We start from the raw sequence: 21,478 nt of genomic DNA, 5'->3' as shown, positions 1-21,478 counted from the left end.
GCTGAATGAACTTCAACTGACGTCCATGGTAATGATATCATGAAATAGTAAATCAATGTACCACTTTTTTTTAAACTATATTTGCAAACACGTTTTATGTTATGTTATGTTATGTTATGTTATGTTATGTCATGTCATGTCATGTCATGTCATGTCATGTCATGTCATGTCATGTCATGTCATGTCATGTCATGTTATGTTATGTTATGTTACCTTTATTTAGTCAATGGTTATTATTAAAATTGAATCCCATGAGGCCTGCTTCAAGTTTGCCACATCTAACACGGCGACGGCGTTCACGTACTATTTACTGCCTCTAGAGATAGCTAAGATCCACGTGATTTATGACATCATGTGACGTTTTTTTCCCCTCTTTCACTTGGGATGCAAATTGACTTGAGCGCCGCGGTGTGGTTGGAGGGCGCTTCGTTGTTGCTACAGCGCTAAGGAGACAGAAAAATGGCGGACATTGAGAAAATTAGTCCTGACTCCTTTCCCTGTCGAGTCAGCTGTCCGCGAAGAACGTTTTTCCGGGGAAAGTTTTTCATTCTCCTCTGCATACTCATCGTCGACTCCGGTGGAGCTACGACCCACTGGGTTGTCACAGAGGACGGAAAAATACAACAGCAAGTATGACAGCTCGTTGAGCCCCTGTCGCTTCTATTTGGTGGCTAGCTTCGAATGCTATCTCTCTTAGCTTCACCAGTTAATGTTTTCATTATTTTTCGGGGTTTGATCATGTAATTTTGATGGCTTACGTGAACTATGTCATATTTATTTGCTCACCTCCCATAAGTTCACATTTTCCGCGAAAGTACCCAACGCAGCCTCAACGATTTGTACTAAAAGGCAGAGCTTACGGTAGACATTAGGTGAGCGAGGTCAAAATGACCAAAACATACCGTTGGTGTCTCTTATCACTATGCTCCTATCAACTAAGTTAATGCTTAGTAAAGTTGAACTTTCGTTTCTTTTACGTGACAGCTTGTTGTGTTTCTTACGTTGGAAAGTATTTAAACATAGTTTCACGTTATACAATTAAACTGGCTACACTGTTTGTTTTTCTTCAAATTCGATACACAAACAGTGTCCACACTAAACTTGTTGCAGGTTGATTCACCTTTGAATCTCAAACATCCTCATGACGTGGTGATCTTCATGAGACAAGAATCTCGTGTGAACTACCTCAAGAAATTGGAGGTTTGTAAATTTCCACTAATAATGCTACCACATAAAATTATGTAAATGATTAGAGCGCTGTAAATTGTCTGCTCTAATTACCACAAGCTAAAAACTCACCTTTTTTTAAAATGTTTTTTGTTTTTCTGCAATGCTCTAAGATGCCACAAGATGGCGTCACTTCTTAACAGAAATTGTCTAAAAAAGAGTTCACTTGAAACGTTTAGCTTTGAGACCTTTGTACACAATAGATTGAGATCTTTGTACACAGTAGCTTTGTGTACTGGGGAGGAGCTAAGTTAAGCTTGAGTTGTTATAGGAGACTTCCTCACTTTGAAGTACATATGCAGGTTAGAGTGCATATGTTTTTAGGGCTAACGTGAAGGGTTTGGGGGGGGTCCTAGTTTGTGGTATATTCATGGTTTAAGCCAGGGTTGGGAAATTCCGTCCCTCCAGGGCCAGTGACCCGCATGTTTGCCATCAACAGCTCATCAACAAGCTCTACAGGAGCTTCAAAATAATCCTAATCATTTGAATCAGGTGGTTTTGAGAGAGAAACTGGAAAACATGCAGGACACTGGCCCTCGAGGATCGAGGATTGCCCCCCCCTGGTTTAACTTGTTAGAATATGGGCAGATCAACATTTTTGGGAGGTGTCAATTACCTGGGTGTTTTCGCTTTGCATTAGAAAGTTAAAAACATTTATAAACGTTTTTTTTTTTGTTTTGTTTTGGGGGAGCAGAAGCTGCTTGTGGCACAGAAAATTCATATAGAGGAAAATGAGGACCGGGACACAGGGCTAGAGCAGCGACACTACAAAGAAGATGCAGACTGCATCATGGCCAAAGTACCCCTTGGTGACCTTGACCTGTATGATGGCACTTACATCGCCTTAGAAAGTAAAGATATTCAGTAAGTATTAATGAATAAAAGAAAATTACCTAAAATTGTTCAGCCCTTATATATTGCAAGTTATTCTGCGTGTCCCACATTACACTGTAGTATCGTGAGAATTATTCAGAAACGATTTTTTTCTACTAAATTATTTCACAATTAAATTCATGTGTTTAATTAATTGTACCTCTGCCCTCTTGTGTGTAGACCCGAAGATTATGTGGATTTACTTTCGGCTCTGCCTCCAGATTTAGAACAGCCTGACTGTGCACGAGTTTTAGAACTACCTTATAGTATCCATGCCTTCCAGCATCTCAGGGTGAGTCGGCTTGTCATAATTTGCAATCAGTGTACACGTGTTGGTCAAAACAACAACTACCGTATATGCTATTTTCAGATAAATCATATTGTGGTTTATCAATGAAAACAACACACATAACCATACTTTCCAAGAGGAGGCGGAGACGTGACATGGCCTCGTTGACAGCTATCTTTCCTATTCAGTGCGTGTCAGTTTCTTGGTGTCATTGTTATCAATTAGACCCAGTCTCACAAATTTCTATCGTCAATACTGGCAGACGCTCATTCAGTCCATTAGTATTGACTCTGGTAATTGTGAGATTTACTTATATTCATTACAATCTCACCAGGTAAATGATCTACATTGAATGGTAGAGGAATAGAAGGAAAGATGGCTGTAATGCTGCGGAATCATGTCCCCCCCCCCCCTTTCTGGCAACTATGGCTGTGCACATGTTGTCTCGGCAAACAATTTTCTCGTGCTATTTTACATTTGGTTGAATACAACCAGAAAAGCAAAACATGTGTTGATGCAGTTTTTAATTCATACCTTATTTATGCTTTTCTTCTGAGCGCCACAAGTACACTTTAACCTGATAACATCTTTTGCAAGTGGGTTTAATGTGAAGCTAATATGCATTTGCATAGGTGTACCTAATGACTGCTGCAGTCCATTATGCTTATCTCTCCTGAAACTAATTTTTATCACTAACAAGAACCAGCTTGTATTAGAAATTTCTAACGAAATGGTATGTTTTTAAAGCGGGGCTTAAAAAAAAAAACAACATTATGAATCCCTATTCAAAGTTCATTACTCAGTTAAAACTGTTGAGATACCTTTGTCAAAATATAGCACTCTGAGAATACCACTGTTTCCCTAACATTATGAATAATTATGATTCCAATATTTATCAGAAATGATCATCATTCTCATTTTGGCCATAATAATGCATACCCAAAACCACTGTATTCTTATGATGTTCAAATACCATTAAGGAATACATATTTTTCATGAAACGTGTATGAAACATATGTAATGTGAGCAGATTTTATGTTGTCATAAATTAATGCATATCATGTGTGTATTCTTGCTGGTATATTGTAGGGTGTGCAAGAGAAAGCAAACCTCACCTCCCCATTACTTTCAAAGGAGGACCCAATTTATAGTTCATTGTCACATAAATTGGGCCACAGCATAGACGTGGTGGGCCATCGCATCCATCAAGCATTACTGAGGGTGAGCTCTTTTTCCTTTTTCACCTCACACATGCATGTAATGTGAAAATCATCCTGCATTTACTGCAAGAATAATTATGTGTTTGTATGTTTCAGAATACATCTTCGTGGGTGCTGTACAACATGGCCTCATTCTTTTGGCGGATAAAGAACGAGCCTCAAAGAGCAATGGATTGTGTGGTGCGCGCCTTGCACTTTTCTCCTAGGTAGCGTCAGCCTCATCACAAGGTTCCTGCTGGATGCTTCAATTGATTGTGTTTGTTTGAGAGCGGCCACATATGTTCATATTCCCACGCTCTTTGTGTGTTATTAGGCATCACAAGGATGTTGCTCTGGTTAATATGGCCAACATCCTGCATCGCGCTCATTTCTCAGCAGATGCTGCTGTTCTGGCTCACGCAGCCTTGGACCTGCCGTCAGACCTTTTTACCAGTCACTATACTTTGGGAAACATATACGCTGTGAGTTGTAAAGGGCCCACATGACTCTGTTAGTGCCAATTTTATCCTAAACAGCAAGTTTCACACTTAATATTATTTAAAATAAAAGTATTTGTATCGGACATTTACAGTTCATTACACTTTTCTTTTTACTCACAGTTGAATTAGGTGTATTGATACATGTGCCATTAGAGTCACCATGAAAAATGGCCAGACATTTTAAATTAAGATTGAAAACAAAGGCTAGGATATTCTTTTGTATTGCTCAGTTGTTTCTTAAAACTGGAGATAAACAGTGATCTGAAGACTCCAAATCCGTTTGTTGAAACATTCTCTGCCCTACCAGATGCTTGGGGAATACAACCACTCAGTGTTGTGTTACGAGCAGGCATTGCAAGCCCAGCCTGACTTTGAGTTGGCCTTGAGGAGGAAACATGCAGTGCTCTGCCAGCAAAAGCTTGAGCAGCGCCTAGAAGCCCAGCACAGGTAGGCACTTGTGCACCATCTCACATTTCTATTACAATTACGCATTAAAAATGCCTGAATTAAACTCTGTTAGGGAACTGAACATGTGTATGTTTTACACACAGTACAGTAGAGCTCAGGCTTGCACAAATAAACATCAGCACATGCGACTCATATTGGCAGTAGTCACAGAATGACCAAAACAAAGCGAATTAATTACTCAATTTACTTTTTACGTAAAACAATTAATCACTTGACCAACAAGTAAAGAATCCAATTTGACCAAATGATAAATGGAGTGCGCTTTGTCAGGTTCAGAGATGTTTGGACCTTGATACAGTTTTAAGCATTTAAGCTCTGAGTGTACACCACCACAATGGATTTGAAATGACAGGATCTATTTTGAAGTGAAGACTGAGCTTTAATTTGAAGGTAGCATTTACAGTACACCCAAATAAGGTCTCGTGTGTAGGAATTTCAACACTTATATTGTAGATCTGAAATTAATGCAACATGAATATGACTTGACTGAAGATGATTTTTATGAACCACCAAAATGCTGCAAAAGTAAACATATTCCTAGAAGACTGCCATAAAAGCTTAATCTCTCTTTTTCTCTTTATGCAAACATAAAAAAGTAAAGGAAATAATGATGCAATAAAGTGATGACAACTATTCTATACAATGGAATTATGGCTTTCTATGTATATAGATCACTACAGCGAACCCTGAATGAGCTTAAGGAATACCAAAAGCAGCATGACCACTACCTTCGCCAACAGGAGGCGCTAGATAAACACAAGCTGTTGCAGGAAGAACAAATACTGCACAACATCATCCATGAGACCCAAATGGCCAAAGAAGCCCAACTTGGTAAAGTAACAGTCGTGGTACCCCGGTTTACAGACAATGAGCATATTTTTGCGTTAGTAATTTAAGGTTTACCTTCAAAATCAATGTAAAACATTCAAGGCCAAATTACTGATGTTGCGTCTAAACTGAAAAATAACCAATACAAAAATATTGGTCTTTCATATTCATGTAGATCAGAATTTTTTTTTTTTTTTTTTTGGCGCAGGGAACCATCAAATTTGCCGGCAAGGACAGCAGCAGCACAGCCTCTACTGCCCATTTGACCTGCCTGTGCGCTATCACCGTGGTGACCTCTTTGAAAATGTCCATTTTGTCCAAGTAAGTGTTGTATCCAAATCGTGTAGTTACATTTGTTTAGGCAAATAATGTTGTATATGTTTGAGCATTTTTTTTAGATATGTCTTTTTGTCTTATTGTTCACATTAAGATATCAAGAAGTACACAGGAACCCCACATATGTGCATCAATTTTATATTAGGGATGGGACAAAAGATCGAGATATTGCGAGAACGAAAGTCACAAGATTCATGACGCGAGATTCATTTCCTTATCACTTTTTTGAAGGGTACGGCTTATTGAGCTAGAAGTGCAATGGAGGGAAACTAGGCTGATGCATAGGCTTGAGTGCTACACTCTCATACAGTAGGTGGCAGTATACACCTAACCGTCGTTTGCAATCAGCCATTAATTGAAGAGGAGAAAGCGCTCAATGGAGTACTTAGAAGAAATACACGCTGCTCCAATTACTTTTAAATCATCTGTGTGGCAACATTTTGGTTTTCCAAGTGAAGAAAAGGATGCTAACACATTGATTGATAAGACAAAGACAGTTTGTAAACTCTGCAAAAAAAATATGCCATACACCGTAGCTAACACGAACTGATTTGAGTTTGGAGGCAATGTTAATTGGCTGAATGTCCCTGCTGTACAATAATGGTTATGGTGGGCGGGGATTAAAAAATAGCTGTCAGCAAACGAATCAGTCATAGAGCTCTTGACTGGTTCTCTGGTTTTACTTTATATTCTCTTTCGTTATAGTTCGGCGAAGAGATTTCAGTGGCATCCAGTGTGGCCCTTGTGTCAGATCACAGCTCAAATGAGTCTATACACAGCCCTCAGCTCCATCCTTCTGTGTCTGGTGACGAGGATCCCGTTGCCGCCCTCTGGAGCAGTTCTCATGATGACACACAGGCAAGACGGAAAATTACAGTGATTGATTGTGCTTTACCGCATATTCTTTTTTTCCCCCACTTTTATTTATATTGAATAGCCTGCATATATTCTGGGTAGCGATAGCTTTAAAGTGTTTGTTTTTTTTTAACCCAAAAAATGATTTTACTTAATGTAGTCACGTTTTTCCATAGGATGTGCAGAAGTTATTGTGGCCTCAGAGGACAGACTGTGTTAGTGAATACCCAAGTGTCCCCCCTGCGCACTTGTTGCCGACATACCACCTTTTGTCTGAAACCAAGAGTCGCAGGCAAGTAGACATCAAATATCTGCGAGTATCTTTATCGGTGAGTGACTGTGCTTCAAAAGTATCTACTAGTAACTGTAATCTATCTCCATATTCAGCCCAATGGCAACACTACTCTATGCGAGTCATGGTCCTCAAACAGTGACTCTACCAGATTGTGGTTCACACTCCCACGTACATTCTCCTCCACTGCCTGCCTCACTGGACTGGCTTCTCGAAGACAAGCTGCTGCCAGATCCATTTGCCTTCCAGGTGTGTGTTTGCTTGTGCTTGTCATTAGGTGTTTGTAATGCATAACTGAAATACCAGAAACATTTTCAATGTGTGTTATTGCAGATATTGCAGTTACGGAGTGGTGGTTGGGCTTTGGAACAAGTCGGTTCCAGAATTGCAGAAATAATTAATTTAGTAAGTAAACTTTGTGTGTAACATGCCATCCTCTGACATGCTAAAATTGAAGTGTGTCTATTATTCCCAAATATATCTTGCATACCTGACATGTAACCACATACTCCATCAAAAAAACATAGCACTATGTTTCTGATGTAAATGTTACTGCGCTAATATGGTATTGTTTTTCTAGGACAAATTATCCAGCTGGCAGGTCTACAATGAGGCATCGTTATTCTGGCGGGCCCAAGGAAATGGCACTCATGCCCTCCAGTGCCTACGCCAAGTCTGGACAAAAACCCCACCCTCCAACCGCCATTTGGCCCTCACAAATGCTGCAAATTTGTTGCTACATTATGGATTGACCACCCACTCACAAACACTGTTGGAGCAATCATTGGCTTTCAATGCGACTGAGGTAAAAAAAATACACATGAATTGGTGACTGTCTTTTTATTTTGTAGTGGCATTCAAGGGAATTCTAATTACAGTTGTGTACTGTATTTGGGTATTTGAACAACTTGTCCTTTTCCCCCTTCAGCCCCATGCACTCCTCAGCCTAGTGAGCCTGCAATTGGCCCAGGGCAATGTATCGGGTGCTCTTGCCTTGTTTCGCCACACACTGATGACAGCCGTTTCGTCCTCAACTTCCTTCTCATCGTTTACTGGCTGTGAACAATGTCGTGCCAGCTTACCTCTTCTGCGGTGCCTGCAGTTTTATCCCTTCCTTTACAACCTCTCAAACCAACAAACCTGTTCACGTGAGTAACTTTGACTCATAGAAAATGTTCTCATTGGCAGCAAATAGGTAACATTCTGCTGCCTGCAGGGGATTTATTACAATATTTACAGACAGTGTTGTAGAACTACATATACAGTAACATAATTGATTTGAAGCACTCACCAAAGTTAAAGTCCCTTTAAAATGAACTCAAAAATGGTTTCAGCCAGACTATTGAACGTTTCTAGAATATGGAGTGGGTGGTGCACATCCAGCTCACAGTTAAGGAACCTGAGTTCAATTTCAGCTGGCTCCGGCGTTCCTGTGTGGATTTTTTCATGTTCTCTCCAAGTCTGCGTTGTTTGTCTCCAGGCACTCCGACTTCCTCCCACTGTCAAAACACATGCATAGCAGGTGTATTTGACACACTAAATTGTCCTTAGGTGTGATTGGGTGCCTGAATGGTTGTTAATCCATTTTGCCCTGCGATTGTCTGGCAACCAGTTCAGAATGTGACTGTCGCGAGACCAGCGATGCTGTTTGGCCTGGAGACAGTGACACTGAGGGAAAAACAGGAGGCAGAGCTGGTCAGAAGGCAGAGCTGAAGGTAGCGGAGAGGAATATGCCGAGGTTCTCTTTGGGAGTGACCAGGATAGATAGGGTCAGGAATTAATACATCAGAAGGACAGCACATTAGAGGTTTCTGAGATAAAGTAAGAGAGGCCAGCCTGAGATGGTACGGACATGTCCAGAGGAGAACTTGTGAATGTGTATAGTAACTCTATAGGTAGAAGGATGCTGAGTTTAAATTGCTAGGCAGAGGGCCTAAAGGAAGACCAAAGAGGCAGTTTATAGATGTAGTGAAACAGGACATGAAGGTACTGTACTTGGCATGAGAGAAAAGGATGCAGAAGACAGGCTTAGATGGAGGCAAATGATTCGTTACTATCCCTGAAGTGAAAAGCCGGAAGGAGAAAAAGGACGGAGAAATATTACCTAACTACCTAATATTACCTAAACATAGTAAGGTACTCTTTCACCAAGCCGTGGGGCCTTGTGTCAGGCAGGGTTCCCTTTTTTTAATCTTCATCAAAGAAAACACCACTTTCCTTTAATGACGCTGCAAAGAGTAGCAGTTATTACAGCAATGAGTATTTATATAGTATTTCACACTTAATTTATAAGTACAGACTTACCTATTTATTTATATGTGAGAAAAGTGAAAAGTGCTTTGAATTAAAGAAATATTATCACTCAATTATTTAAACGGCTGGAAATAGCAGGGAGAAAGAAATATTAGATGTTGTGCTCATTTTACCTCTGTAAACTCTTGGGTCCCTGGGACTCACAATACTAAAACCTATGGGTCCCAACAGACATTTTTGCAGTCCCAAAAATTGCGTGATAAAAAGAACAAGTAAGTCAAAGGTTCAAACTGCATTTACAAGAGATGAGCAAAAACCAACAACAGATATTGACAAATGCCACATCTTAAAATAATAGAATGAACTTACATGTAGCATCCGTCATCCTCTTCATATCGCAACCACAATAATTTTGGGAGAAACGTCCGCTTTTTACTTTGCGTGTTCATTTGCTTAGTATCAACATGTCTGTTTTGTTTCCTCCTCGATCTCCCATAGCATTTCGTTTTCACTTTTTATTTTCTGCTTCATTGTTACCTGATTGTGTAATACTTGACTTGTCACTTATACTAAAAAAAAATTGCAGAATTGATGTTGATTCTTGCCTAAAGTTAGCACTTTTCTGAGGGCTTTTTTCAATAACGAGAACCTCATGACGAGATCTCTGGTAAAAATGAGACGTGAGCTGCAAGATCAGAACAAACCTGGTGGATGAAGGTGTAAAAACTGTTTAAAGGTGGTCATTTTGCTGAATGAAAGAGGAAAAGTGGATAACGATTAATATCCAACCAAGGGGTGGGAATCTTTGACTGTCTCACGATACGATTTTGTGGTCTCCCATTCAATTCAGAATTGATACATTTCAATATCGATATAGTGACATTTTAAATCGATTTAAATAATCGTAAATGAGAATCCCTCTTCTTATATGAAACAATTTTTTTGCACACCTCTACAAAATATGTTGCATGTTGATTTGAAAGTATGCGTCCCTGGCAAAAATTATGTGTCTGGGGCACAGGGACCAGACAAACGAGACCACTGAGATGTCTTAAAATGTTACTCTCTGTAGCCAAATATTCCTCCCACGTAGCACATGGACTATGTGGTAAACACATGACACACACTTAGGATAAAAACTTCATCATCAAATTGATGTACTGTATATCCATATGACATTTTAATCATGTTTGCCATTAACAGCAGTTTTTAAGCAGAACTTGATATTTTACAGTTGTATTTTTTTTTCATATGTTTTTTCACTCATCAACATGCATTGTATTGAAGCAGCTATCTGGCTTCCGTTAAATTACTGAACAATACTAGTGTTATACAGAATAATATTGCAAGGTCATTTAATAGAAGTAATTCTATGTCCAATGCATTTACTTAAATGTGTGCTAATCCAGAGGGACCTGCTTGCGGTACTGAGGATGAACTTGCTATACAGATGGAAGAGTGGGGAGGCACTGAAGAAAAACAGGATACGTCTTCCACCATAGAGGACTCTTTGCTCTTTGAAAGTAAGAATGTGATCTGGAAACACTGTAAGTGACTGGAAAACAGGGAGAATATGTCTTCTAGTAACCATACTGGGGCTGCACTATATTACAAAAACATGCAATATGGATATTAAATATTGTGATAGTTACATTATCGCAATATTAACATGTACCCAAAGATATAGTTGCGCTATTTTATTTAAATATAAAGAATCTTTTTTTGTAATGTTGTTAATGCTTATATAGGAAGCCAATACACACTAACAATACCATATTCATCAAATAGTTCAAACAGCCACTGTTTTTGTTCAGTTTAAAAATATACAACAAAATCGACACTCTTTTTTAGCCACTTTATTCTTTGAGCTTCATTTTTTTGGATTGTCTTATTTCTGTACTTGATGTTGATATTTACACACCATTTTTCAAAGCCTCCCAAAACTAACCTTGTTTGGAAGGGGTTGTCCTTTCTAAACAAAAAAGCTATTTTCATCCCTTAAGTTGCTTCAGGTAACCAATGCATCTGGGGTCCCTAACCAACAGGCTACTGAACCGTGTCACACTGAATCAAAAAATGATCACATTTGTCATTGGAGAAATGAAAAAAGTAAAGCCACAAGCTATCTTAAATGGGAAAAAGAAAGTTGTTTGAAGAGCTTCTTCAAAATGGTGAACAGGCCAAATAATAAGACAGTATTAGCAATACAAGACAATATGGGGAGGCCTACTTAAAGGGATAGTGTGTAAGATTTAGACCGTTTTTCATTACAGACAGCAGGAAGTGCTGAATTTAGCATTGACCGTAGCGATAAAAAACATGGCTACCTCCGGAGAAGTGCCACCCCCCATGTAATATAATTTAATGATAGCTAGACTTACGATTATATTTAAAACATACTGTTGGTCATTAAGAACACATTCATTTGGAAGTTTTTGAAATAATATAACAATATCTTAATTTATTCTTTTTTCATAAAAAATGGCATAGATCTTACACAGTGTCCCTTTAAGGCACAACTCTTGCCATGACATACTCGCAAACGAGACAATGAGGCCTTCCAAACTGCTTCAACCCATGCAAGGCAGAGAAGCCTTTTGAGTAGTTTTGAAAGATGGATTACCCCCTAATGAGTGAGCAGTAAGTGGCTATAGAACATGGCTGGATGAATGGAGACTGACTTATTGATGAGAAACATGTAGGATGCAAGCGATTTCCATTGACTACATTTAGTGTTATGCCATAATAGTGAGTTTACATTTTATCATTTGTATTTAAGTCTTTTTGTGTCACTACATCAAAATGTCTATTCAAAAACAGTGCTGGGTACCAAATAAAAAAGCTGTAAAACAGTGTATGGTTTTCATGGCTATGACTACTAGACTACTATTAAAAAAATCTGTTGGAATTCAGAACAGCTCACTTGCAAACATGTTGCGGGAGGGGGGGAAATGTTGTTTAATTTCATCCTTGATGGGTGAACGATGGGCACACCCTCTAGACACCAACCTATATGCATAGGAGCAATTTTAAAAGTTAATTTTAACCATTAAATCCAAACTCATAAAGTGGTTTACTGTTGTCACTGTCACTACCTTTTCCACTTTTCCTGCCAACTACATTTTGTACAGTTGTATAAAATGTCTAAAATTTTAGGAAGGTGCTCACTTAACTGAAATTTAACAAAATTCTGTTCCTCTGATATTGATACAGAAGTCGTCTTGGACACAAATGGCTCTGGTGAGGCTGCGGGAAAACGTCAGGCTGCTCATGCTTCTTCAGGAACGACCCCTTCACTTGTAGACGGCGGGTCGGGGGTCGAAGGTGAGGAGGAGTGGCAGCTGAAGGAAGACCTGATGGGAGCTTTCGAGGGGGCTTTGGATGTCGGTGGCAAACGAGGGGATTTGCGGGGAATCCGGGTGCTCAAGAATGACCGTGTGATGGGGCCCCGTGGTGGCGGAGGGCCCTGCTTTGGAAACTGTGAAGATGACGACGGTTCAGAATGGGTAACTGTTTGGAAATTGGGCAAATAGAATAAGTGGCATATAAAAAGCGATTGTTCGGCCTTTTTTATTGCATGCAATTTTGATGTTGCTTTTCAGATCACCTTTCAAGTAAAGAGAGTAAGAAAGGCGAAAGTAGATGGGACAGAGAATGTGGCCCTCTCTGATGATAGCCAGGATTTGGAGCCAGGGTCTGAAGGAAATTCTATTTTGGAAATTAGTGGACCAACTATCCCATCAGCAGGTCCTCCAGGTACCACTAACTTAAACCAGGGTGAATCAAGGACAAGTACTGAAACTTCATTTTGTACATTTTGTTGTTTTTTCCTCCTTGGCAGGCCGCTGGAGGGACTATACAAGTCTTGGTTGGCCAGGACCAGAGGAGTGTCAGCGCACACGAAGGGTTGATCTGACCACCTCAGCAAGCACCTGGCTAGCCGTGTCAGCCAAAAACATTGAGTAAATTTTGAACTTGTATCATATTTTAACTTGATCCTTAGTTAATTTCCCCATTATCAAACAATAAAGTCTATGCTCTCTTGAGCTCCAATTGTCTGCTCGGATTAATGCCACAGACATGCTCTTGCACTTTAAAATAGATAGTGCTCTGTAGTGTATTGAGCTAGGCACTTAATATTTCTCAACTTTCCAATTTCAAAGGGCCATGGAAATCTTTTCTGAGCTTTTTTATATGGTAAATGGACTTTCACTTATAGAGCACTTTTCTACCTTGGGTACTCAAAGCGCTTTACACTAACTAGTCATTTACTGAGTGATGACGCAGCATCAGGAGCAATTGGGGGTTCGGTGTCTTGCTCAAGGACACTTCGACATGGTCTTGCTGGTCGGGGATCGAACCCACAGCCTCACAGCTGGGAGACGACCACTCTACCACCGAGCCATGCCGCCCCATGTCGAGAATTATTGTCACATATAGCAACTATGTGACAACGTTAATTTTTCTCCCTATTACACCCCAAAATGGGATTGTCCTTCATTGATGCACTTCATACAATTCGTTGATTATTCTGCACCCTTTGCACCGGTCCCGCCAGGCTACCAATAACTTTTGGTCGTTGTTTTAGTACAGGTTAGGAGTAATTAATTGCATTCCACCACCCAATTCACTGGAGTGAAAATGAAAACATAGTTATAGTAATGATATGAAAATAACTCAAGGCAACTCGATGAAAGGTCTTCCTGTGTCGTGTGAACACGTACTTTTACACTGCTGTACAAATTAGTTAATTACACTTCATAATCTTAAACTGTCACATATTGACACGATTGTAGTCTGAGAATAATCTGTACGTCTATATTTTAGAAGTATGACAGTGATTCACAATTTTTCCAATGCCTCCTTCCCTCAGCATCACAGAGCACATAGACTTTGCTACCCCGCTCCAGGAGCCAGCTGTCGAGCCTTTATGCAATGCAAACCTCGCTGCTAGTATGCACACTCTCGATCACCTTGCAGGCATGGCTAATCGAGCAGCAATCCACTACACAGGAGAGAGCCAACTCAGTGAGGTAGGCTAAAGCACATGTCAAATGCTAAAAGCTTTATATGGAGAAAAATGATTATTATATCACTTTTTTAATGTTCCTAACCTCAGGTCCTGCAAAACCTAGGCAAAGAAGAATTCTCCCCTCAGTCCTTTGAGCAGGTGGGGACTCGAATTGCCAAAGTATTGGAGAAGGTAAGTTAGAATTTATGCCTGACAGCTTAACAAATTTTTCTTTAAATATTACTAGACTGAAAACGTAAAGGGAAACCCTTTTACTTTGGCTTCTCAGTTTGTATTTAACAGAGGGAAAAAAATTGCTATGACTGCTCATTATGGAGACAGCAACACTTGGGGCCATACAAATTTAGTACACCTTATAATATGTTTGCAAATGGTTGTGACTATTAGTTATGGTTTTTGTACACTATGCAGCCTCAATGGAACGGTTCACCTCTGTGGCTCTATGTAGTCACCCCCCCCCCCCCCCCCACCACCACCACCACCACTACCACTGTCACTTATTTGTCTTTTGTGTGAAACCTGATATGGTTGTTAGTGCTATGTAAATAATAGCAATGCACTGCCTTCATAGCACAATTAAGTACAGTGGACCCCCGTGTTACAGCGTCCCTGGCTTAGGTTTTTTTCATGTTGCGATGTGGAAGACTGAGTTATTTTGTATCCTCTTTACGGTATTTTCCCGGCTTTGCGACCAAAAACAACTGTTATGACTGTAGGGGGTTGGCTGTATTTGTGTTGTTTTGTGTCTATCTGCAGAAGTTTTTTTTAAACTTATTTCCTGTTGCCCGTCATACTGGATCCATGCAACGCATCACTACAATGCTGGTCTGCTATTGGTTGGTGTCTCCTCACGGAGATGCTGGTCTGCTATTGGTCGGCCTCACTTGTTTCAAAATGGCGGAATGATAAAGCTCTGTTAGATTGTGAGTGGTTACAAAACTGTATTTATAGTGCATTTTACTGCTTAATTCAAAGTTGAAAGGATTAGCCATGGGTCCCAAGATTGCTAGTGATGTTAAAGAGAGAAGTAAGAAGACGATTTATATGGAAACGATGTTGGAGATAATCAAGAAATATAAAGCTAGCCTAGCCTAGGCTACCCTTACTAGCGAATATGGGCATAACAAGCAAACATGTTCATGTTTTCTGATTCTATACATGTATATTATATATATATATATATATATATATATATATATATATATATATATATATATATATATATATATATATATATATATATATATATATATATATATATACAGTGGACCCCCGTGTTACGAACTTAATCCGTTCAGCGGCTACACTCATAACTCGAATTGCTCGTATGACGGGCAATCCAAACCTATGTTAATTAGTGAATGCGTGCAACATGTGCAAAAACCTTAGGTAAAAACATCACGACTTTATACACATATTAAAAATTAGTAACATCTACTGTACAGTTACATTAAATAACATAAATATACAAAGGAAAAATGACATTTACCTTTGGGGCGACGTGACTTGAGCTGGGTGGAGGCGGAGGGGAGCAGAGACCAACCCGCAGAATTTATTGATTTATTTTCCTAAACGGGAACTTTTCTAGAACATATCACCGGCGATTTCCTTCTCTTTAATCCATAATAAAAGAAGCCTCTCCATTTTGTTGTTGACCGAGGTCCGTCCCATGGCAAGGAAAGTCTTGCCCTTAGAAGATTGCCTAGCGGTTACGGCCATACTCACGAGCAAGGTTAACCATGCGTGCACCTCCTTCGTATGTTTTTATTATCTCCTGCTTTGTTTCTATTGTCATCATCTTTTTACTTCTTCCTTTACCGCCACTAGCAATTTTAGAAGCCATGTCTAACAGTTAAAGTTTGCAAAGTCTTCACAACATTCCTTCCTTCCGTTTTTCATTTCTTTTCTCTCCTTCCTTCCATCCCGACCAGCTGTGCCATCAATCTAGATGAAGTCGTTCGGCCAATAGCATATCGGCATTTCTGTGATTGACGTGACGCCGGCCAATAGCATATCTGCATCTCCGTGAGTGAGACCGGGACTGTGACCTTAATCGACCAATAGCATATCGGCATCTCCGTGACTGAAAGAGTGACTGTGACATTGTAAGAGCAATAGCGTTCAGCGTTATTGTGACAAGCGTGAACAATTGATTTCGTTCGATTGAAAGTGAAAATAATTGTACGAACACATTGGCATGTTTGATTGTTCATAAGACGAAAAGTTTGTGCGTAAGAGGGGGACAAAAAAACGCCACGGTCCACGTTCGTAAGACGAAAAGTTCGTAAAAGAGGGAGTTCGTACAGGGTCCCACTGTATGTATGTATATGTATGTATGTATGTGTGTGTGTGTATATATATATATATATATATATATATACATATATATATATATATATGTATATGTGTGTGTGTGTGTGTATATATATATATATGTGTGTATATATATATATATATATATATATATATATATATATATATATATATACACACATATATATATATATATATATATATATATATATATATATATATATATATATATATATATATATATATGTAGCAATATATGTAGCACTGTACCAATTTTTAACATGTATGAACATTTTTGATGTTTTTACTTGGGATTCTAAACGCATTAGCTATTTAACATAGGTTTGGATTGCCCGCCATACGGTGAGTTCGCCTTACGAGCCCAACCGCGGAATGGATTAATCTCGTAACACGAGGGCCTACTTTACTAGGAAAGTCCAGAATGACCAGTGCCGTGCTTCAGCACACAACACACCACAATTACATGATTCTGTAATCTGACGAGCGGCCGTCGTTTCCAACACACAAATTGCACCGACATTTTACACCAGGAAGTAAAACGCATCGTTTGCGGTGCCAGGTCCTCTTACCGTGTGGCTGCCTCGCCCCCTTCATGACATCGTTTAATGCTAGCGTGCTACGAGTTGCATCCATCCAACATCTTGACCGCTCATCCTCACAGGGCTTGCAAATGATGTTGACTGTTCCAACAGTGAGAATGTTGTGCAGCTGTGTGCTCCCTCCCAAACACACATTTTCACCACTTGGGCATATTCTACATTCAAACATTGTAGCCACTGGAACCTGATTAATAGCTAAAAAAAAAAAAAAAAAAAAAGACTTTTTATGTTATGGCTCTTTTAACATTTTTAGGCTACATAGTGATTTTTTTTTTTTAATGTATTTATTTATTTTTTGCTTTTAAAACATGATCTCTCCTAGAACCAAACGTCATGGGTATTATCCAGTATGGCTGCACTTTATTGGAGGGTGAAAGGGCAAGGGAAGAGGGCAATTGACTGCTTACGACAGGCCCTCAATTATGCCCCGTATCACATGAAGGTAGGTCATCTTTGTGCCTTTCACGACAGTCTGTGAGAATATGCTTTCCCCTCCACTTTTTTATTTGCGCATTCTTGCCTTGTTGTGGTATACATCTTCTCTACGTCATCTAGATAAACTTGAGGTATTTATGCTGGGTATATATTCGGGTGTATCTATCTCTGAAACTCTACTTTTGTTAGTTACTGAGAGAATAAATAGTAGTCTTTTACATTCGTCACCAATGTAGGAACCCTTTTTCAACAGTCATGTATCTGAGAATAGTGACTCCAAGTGGACAACATCTGTGCCTCACACAAATAAGCAACTGCTAACACTGTGTTTCAACCTCTCCACACTACACTAGATGGACTCCCATGTCACGTATTTGGACGTTGTCCTCTTGTTTAGCAACTGCTTCAAATGCCACCATTTTCTTTTACAACTCAATTATCCTTTCCCATTTGGTGATAGTAAGACACATTCAAATGTTGTGTTTATCACAAGTCTACAGGGGAATGCAAAACATTGCGGAGCTGTTACCAAACATCATTGATGTCACATCGTGGAGTCTCTGCTTTTTTTTTTTTTTTTTAAAGTTATGAAAAAAAAAACATGAACGTGTTACCCCTTTAACTTTAACTGTTATCACATTGATGGGCAAATGCTGGTGAGTGTCCACGATGGTATTGGCTTTTTTGATCTCCTCCAAGGTTCGTTTAAGGTTGCCAGAGGTCAGCAGACGTTGCTCTTGTCGCATGGAATTCAAAATTTCCTTCCGACAAGAGCAGCGTATGGTCACGTTATGGCGACCCACGCCACCTCAAATGAACTCTGGAGGAGATCAAAAGAGCCGCTACTTTTAAGCATGCGCCCCTCTGGAATAGGGGTTCAAGGGATGTGTGAATTGACCTCTCTTTGGAGACTAATAGAATGTTATGCAAATGTAAATTACAAAACGCTTGATTATAAACAATATAACTGCACAAAGTTTTACAAATACAGTGGACCCCCCTGCTATTTAAATCTACCGCACATATAATTTATGGCAATTTTAACTGATTCACTGCCATTTTCAATATTTCACAGTTACATTTTTTTTTCATTGAGTGGGGGGGGTTGTTTCTGCTCCACTGTAAATGTTAATATGAAAACATCTTTATTGATGCACAGATACCAGTAGATGACAACAGTGCCCTGTTATAGATATGAAATCAACACAGTTTGTGCTCACTGAGAGAAACAGCTGAATTATGCAAATCTAGCTTTTTCCCGCTGTTGAAACTGTAAAGGCAGAAAAGAGAGAGTCTCTTTTCATTTGGTATGTATAATGATTGAACAAAATACTTTGTGAATTTTGAAAATGCGAAAAATTATTGGCAGTGAATTATTTGCGGTTAACATTTTACCCCCCCTAACATACACTCTTGGAGTAATCTCCATTGGTCAATCCAATTTTGGGGAGGATTGTTACAGTTCCTAGGTTTATCCATTAGTGGATAATGGTTCTGACAGTGGTTAGCTAGAGCCCCACGACCTTGGAAATGCTTTTGTAAACTTCTCTAGACTGATAGCTTGTCATCATTTTTTTCCCCCCTCATTTCCTCTGAAATGTCTTTGGGGTGCGGCGTGATGCATTTGTTCTTGGGATATTGTAACCCACTTCACTTTGTCGAATAAATTCTATTTAGCAGATTTTTTGATTCAACAAAAGGTGATGGCAATCAGGTTTGGGTCTGGCCTATGAAAGTGGACTCAAAACTGTGGTTAGTCATGTTTGAATTGTGATTGATCAGGGAGGGCCAATTACTTTTTCACATAGGGTCTAGTTTGTCTGCCCCTCCTCCTCTCCCTTGCTAAATTAAATCATCTTTTAGAAACTGCATGTTATGTATTTTTGTGTTGTCTTGTGGTGATGTTTAAATTGGTTTGATGAAATAGTAATAACTATGCAAAAAAACAAACAAACACATAAATCAGGAAGGAGACAAATTATTACTTTTTCCACAGCACTGTAGAAAAATTGTTTGGAGATAATCTTGCATGGTATTCCAGTACTAGAAAAGTACAGCACATCTACCTATCAAAAATGCAATGAAACTATGTATTGTACCCATAATGGGTAGCATGTTGGTTAGTATTGTTTGTCAAAATTTTAGCACCAGACTAGGTTTGTATAAAATCTTCTTTTTACCAAACGTAATCAAGTAGTCAGTAATGAATGTTCCCCCCATGTTCCAGGACGTTCCCCTTATCAGCCTGGCCAACATCTTCCAAAATGCTCGACTGTGGGAAGACGCTCTTACAGTTGCTCGCATGGCTGTAGAAATTACTCCACACTTTGTAGTGAACCACTTCACCCTTGCCAACGTCTACATCGCCATGGTAAGGCAACCATTATTTTCTCCCTCGCATCAATGACGAGGATGACCCTGTATGAAGACTCTTTCTGTTTCTTGATGGCAGGAGGAGTTTGAAAAAGCTATGCACTGGTATGAGTCGACACTGAAACTGCAACCGGAGTTTGCCCCTGCCAAAGACAGACTGAGAACCATCCAGTGTTACCTGCTTACCAAGAGGGAACGTCGACATCCTTAAAGAGAGATGTTGCCCGCATCATGCCCACAATAGATGAAGAAGACACCAAGAAACTTGTTAAAGCCCACAGTTGTGAGAAAAGTAAGATGAACAACCAACAAGTCTCTTCCGTTTTGTTCAAGCTGCTCAAACAGCTGTTTGACAAAAATGTCACAAAGCACAGCTGATTTTACTTGCAGTTCTCTTCTCAATATAGAAGGGAAGTCAAACATGACCCACTGTCGATGATGGTGTTTTAATATCCTTGCAAAAGTTGGCATTAAAAGTAAAAGGGAAAACAATAATATTGTTACACATACTATAACAAAAATACAGCTATACCGAAATGTATGCATCATGTGGCCAGGAGACAGTGTGCTTTTGTATTTATTTTAAAGGTAAGTTATAATTGAAACGGTTATTATACATGACGTCCATCAAGTGATTCCTGAGATGGGACGTGGAATGCACTTCATGTCTCAGTAGTTCAGATTGTCTTCAACATTATATGCCCTCGATGTTTCCGTTCATGAAATGGACGGATGTAATTTTCGCACTTTTGTCATCATTCCTATTTGTGTGGGACCTAAAAACTGATTTTTGCTCCAAGCTAATTAAAAAAAAAAAAAAAAAAAAAAGAGAGAAACTGAATTATGCTGTATTTGCTTCTAAAAGTAATCATCAGGCAAATAAATACTGTATTTCTTTCTGGCCATCACGAATGAAATCTGTATTAAATGTACAGTATTAAAGGCCGTATGTGGATTTCGCCTACTGGTTTTTGTGTCATTCTTTGGAAAATAATTATCACTTAAACACCAAGATTTCACAACTTCCACTTCTAAATGGGATTGCTTGCTTGAAAATGTGTTGAAAACATTTTCTAATTGACCACATAGTGGCACTGTCAGACTTATTCAGCCCACCTCTAACTAATTTAAAACCAAGTCTGATTCTAGTTAGATTTTGAAAGGTTTGCGGTGATCGCCACGTGTATTCTTGTAAGCTTTGAAATTACAGTCACATTATATGTTCATTTCTAATAGTCCAATTGCCCCGAATAGACTGACCCTCTTACAGTAAATGATTTTGATTGGATGGATGCCCGTGAATTTATGTCACCGAAACCTGAGGATTTGATTTGTGTCCAAGATGCTTCAAAAATAACCCAAGTTTCTGCTGCTACTTTCAGTGCATTTTCACAGATATACCTTGAACATTTTTACAACCATGCAGAATGACAAGGCCAAAATATATTGTCATATTACTCCATATGGTAAAACTAACAAGCACAAGCAACACACAAGCACACCGCTCCCATCCACCACAACCTATCACATACTGTACACACCCATACCATCACAGCGCATATTAAGAGGCAGTTAGAGACATGGC

At 39.3% G+C, this 21,478-nt stretch overlaps 1 protein-coding gene across 1 annotated transcript; it reads left to right on the top strand.

Moving 5' to 3' along the window:
- Nucleotides 1-433: 433 nt before the first annotated feature.
- ttc17 (tetratricopeptide repeat domain 17) lies at nucleotides 434-20,848 on the top strand. Its single transcript, XM_088413801.1, has 25 exons — nucleotides 434-630; nucleotides 1,111-1,200; nucleotides 1,922-2,091; nucleotides 2,281-2,392; nucleotides 3,479-3,610; nucleotides 3,706-3,815; nucleotides 3,923-4,070; nucleotides 4,396-4,535; nucleotides 5,227-5,387; nucleotides 5,593-5,705; nucleotides 6,426-6,578; nucleotides 6,752-6,867; nucleotides 6,963-7,116; nucleotides 7,201-7,272; nucleotides 7,448-7,672; nucleotides 7,796-8,015; nucleotides 10,530-10,643; nucleotides 12,334-12,626; nucleotides 12,723-12,876; nucleotides 12,962-13,082; nucleotides 13,994-14,153; nucleotides 14,240-14,323; nucleotides 17,408-17,527; nucleotides 19,748-19,891; nucleotides 19,973-20,848. Exons 1-25 carry the CDS (start codon nucleotides 460-462, stop codon nucleotides 20,102-20,104), a joined length of 3,609 nt encoding a protein of 1,202 aa, XP_088269927.1. The 5' UTR covers nucleotides 434-459; the 3' UTR covers nucleotides 20,105-20,848.
- The last annotated feature ends 630 nt before the right edge of the window (nucleotides 20,849-21,478 follow it).

Source organism: Hippichthys cyanospilos, chromosome 4 (assembly GCF_059441005.1).
Source record: "Hippichthys cyanospilos isolate Australia breed blue-spotted pipefish chromosome 4, RoL_Hcya_1.0, whole genome shotgun sequence".
Taxonomy (NCBI): domain Eukaryota; kingdom Metazoa; phylum Chordata; class Actinopteri; order Syngnathiformes; family Syngnathidae; genus Hippichthys; species Hippichthys cyanospilos.
Note: the sequence above shows the minus strand (reverse complement) of the source record. Positions and strands in the feature narration are given on the sequence as shown.

Excerpts from the sequence above, each read along its gene's own strand:
- ttc17 (XM_088413801.1), top strand. The coding sequence starts at position 460 with ATGGCGGACATTGAGAAAATTAGTCCTGACTCCTTTCCCTGTCGAGTC. Across the intron at positions 2,092-2,280 it reads TTAGAAAGTAAAGATATTCA|ACCCGAAGATTATGTGGATT; the intron begins GTAAGTATTAAT and ends TCTTGTGTGTAG. Across the intron at positions 6,579-6,751 it reads GTTCTCATGATGACACACAG|GATGTGCAGAAGTTATTGTG; the intron begins GCAAGACGGAAA and ends GTTTTTCCATAG.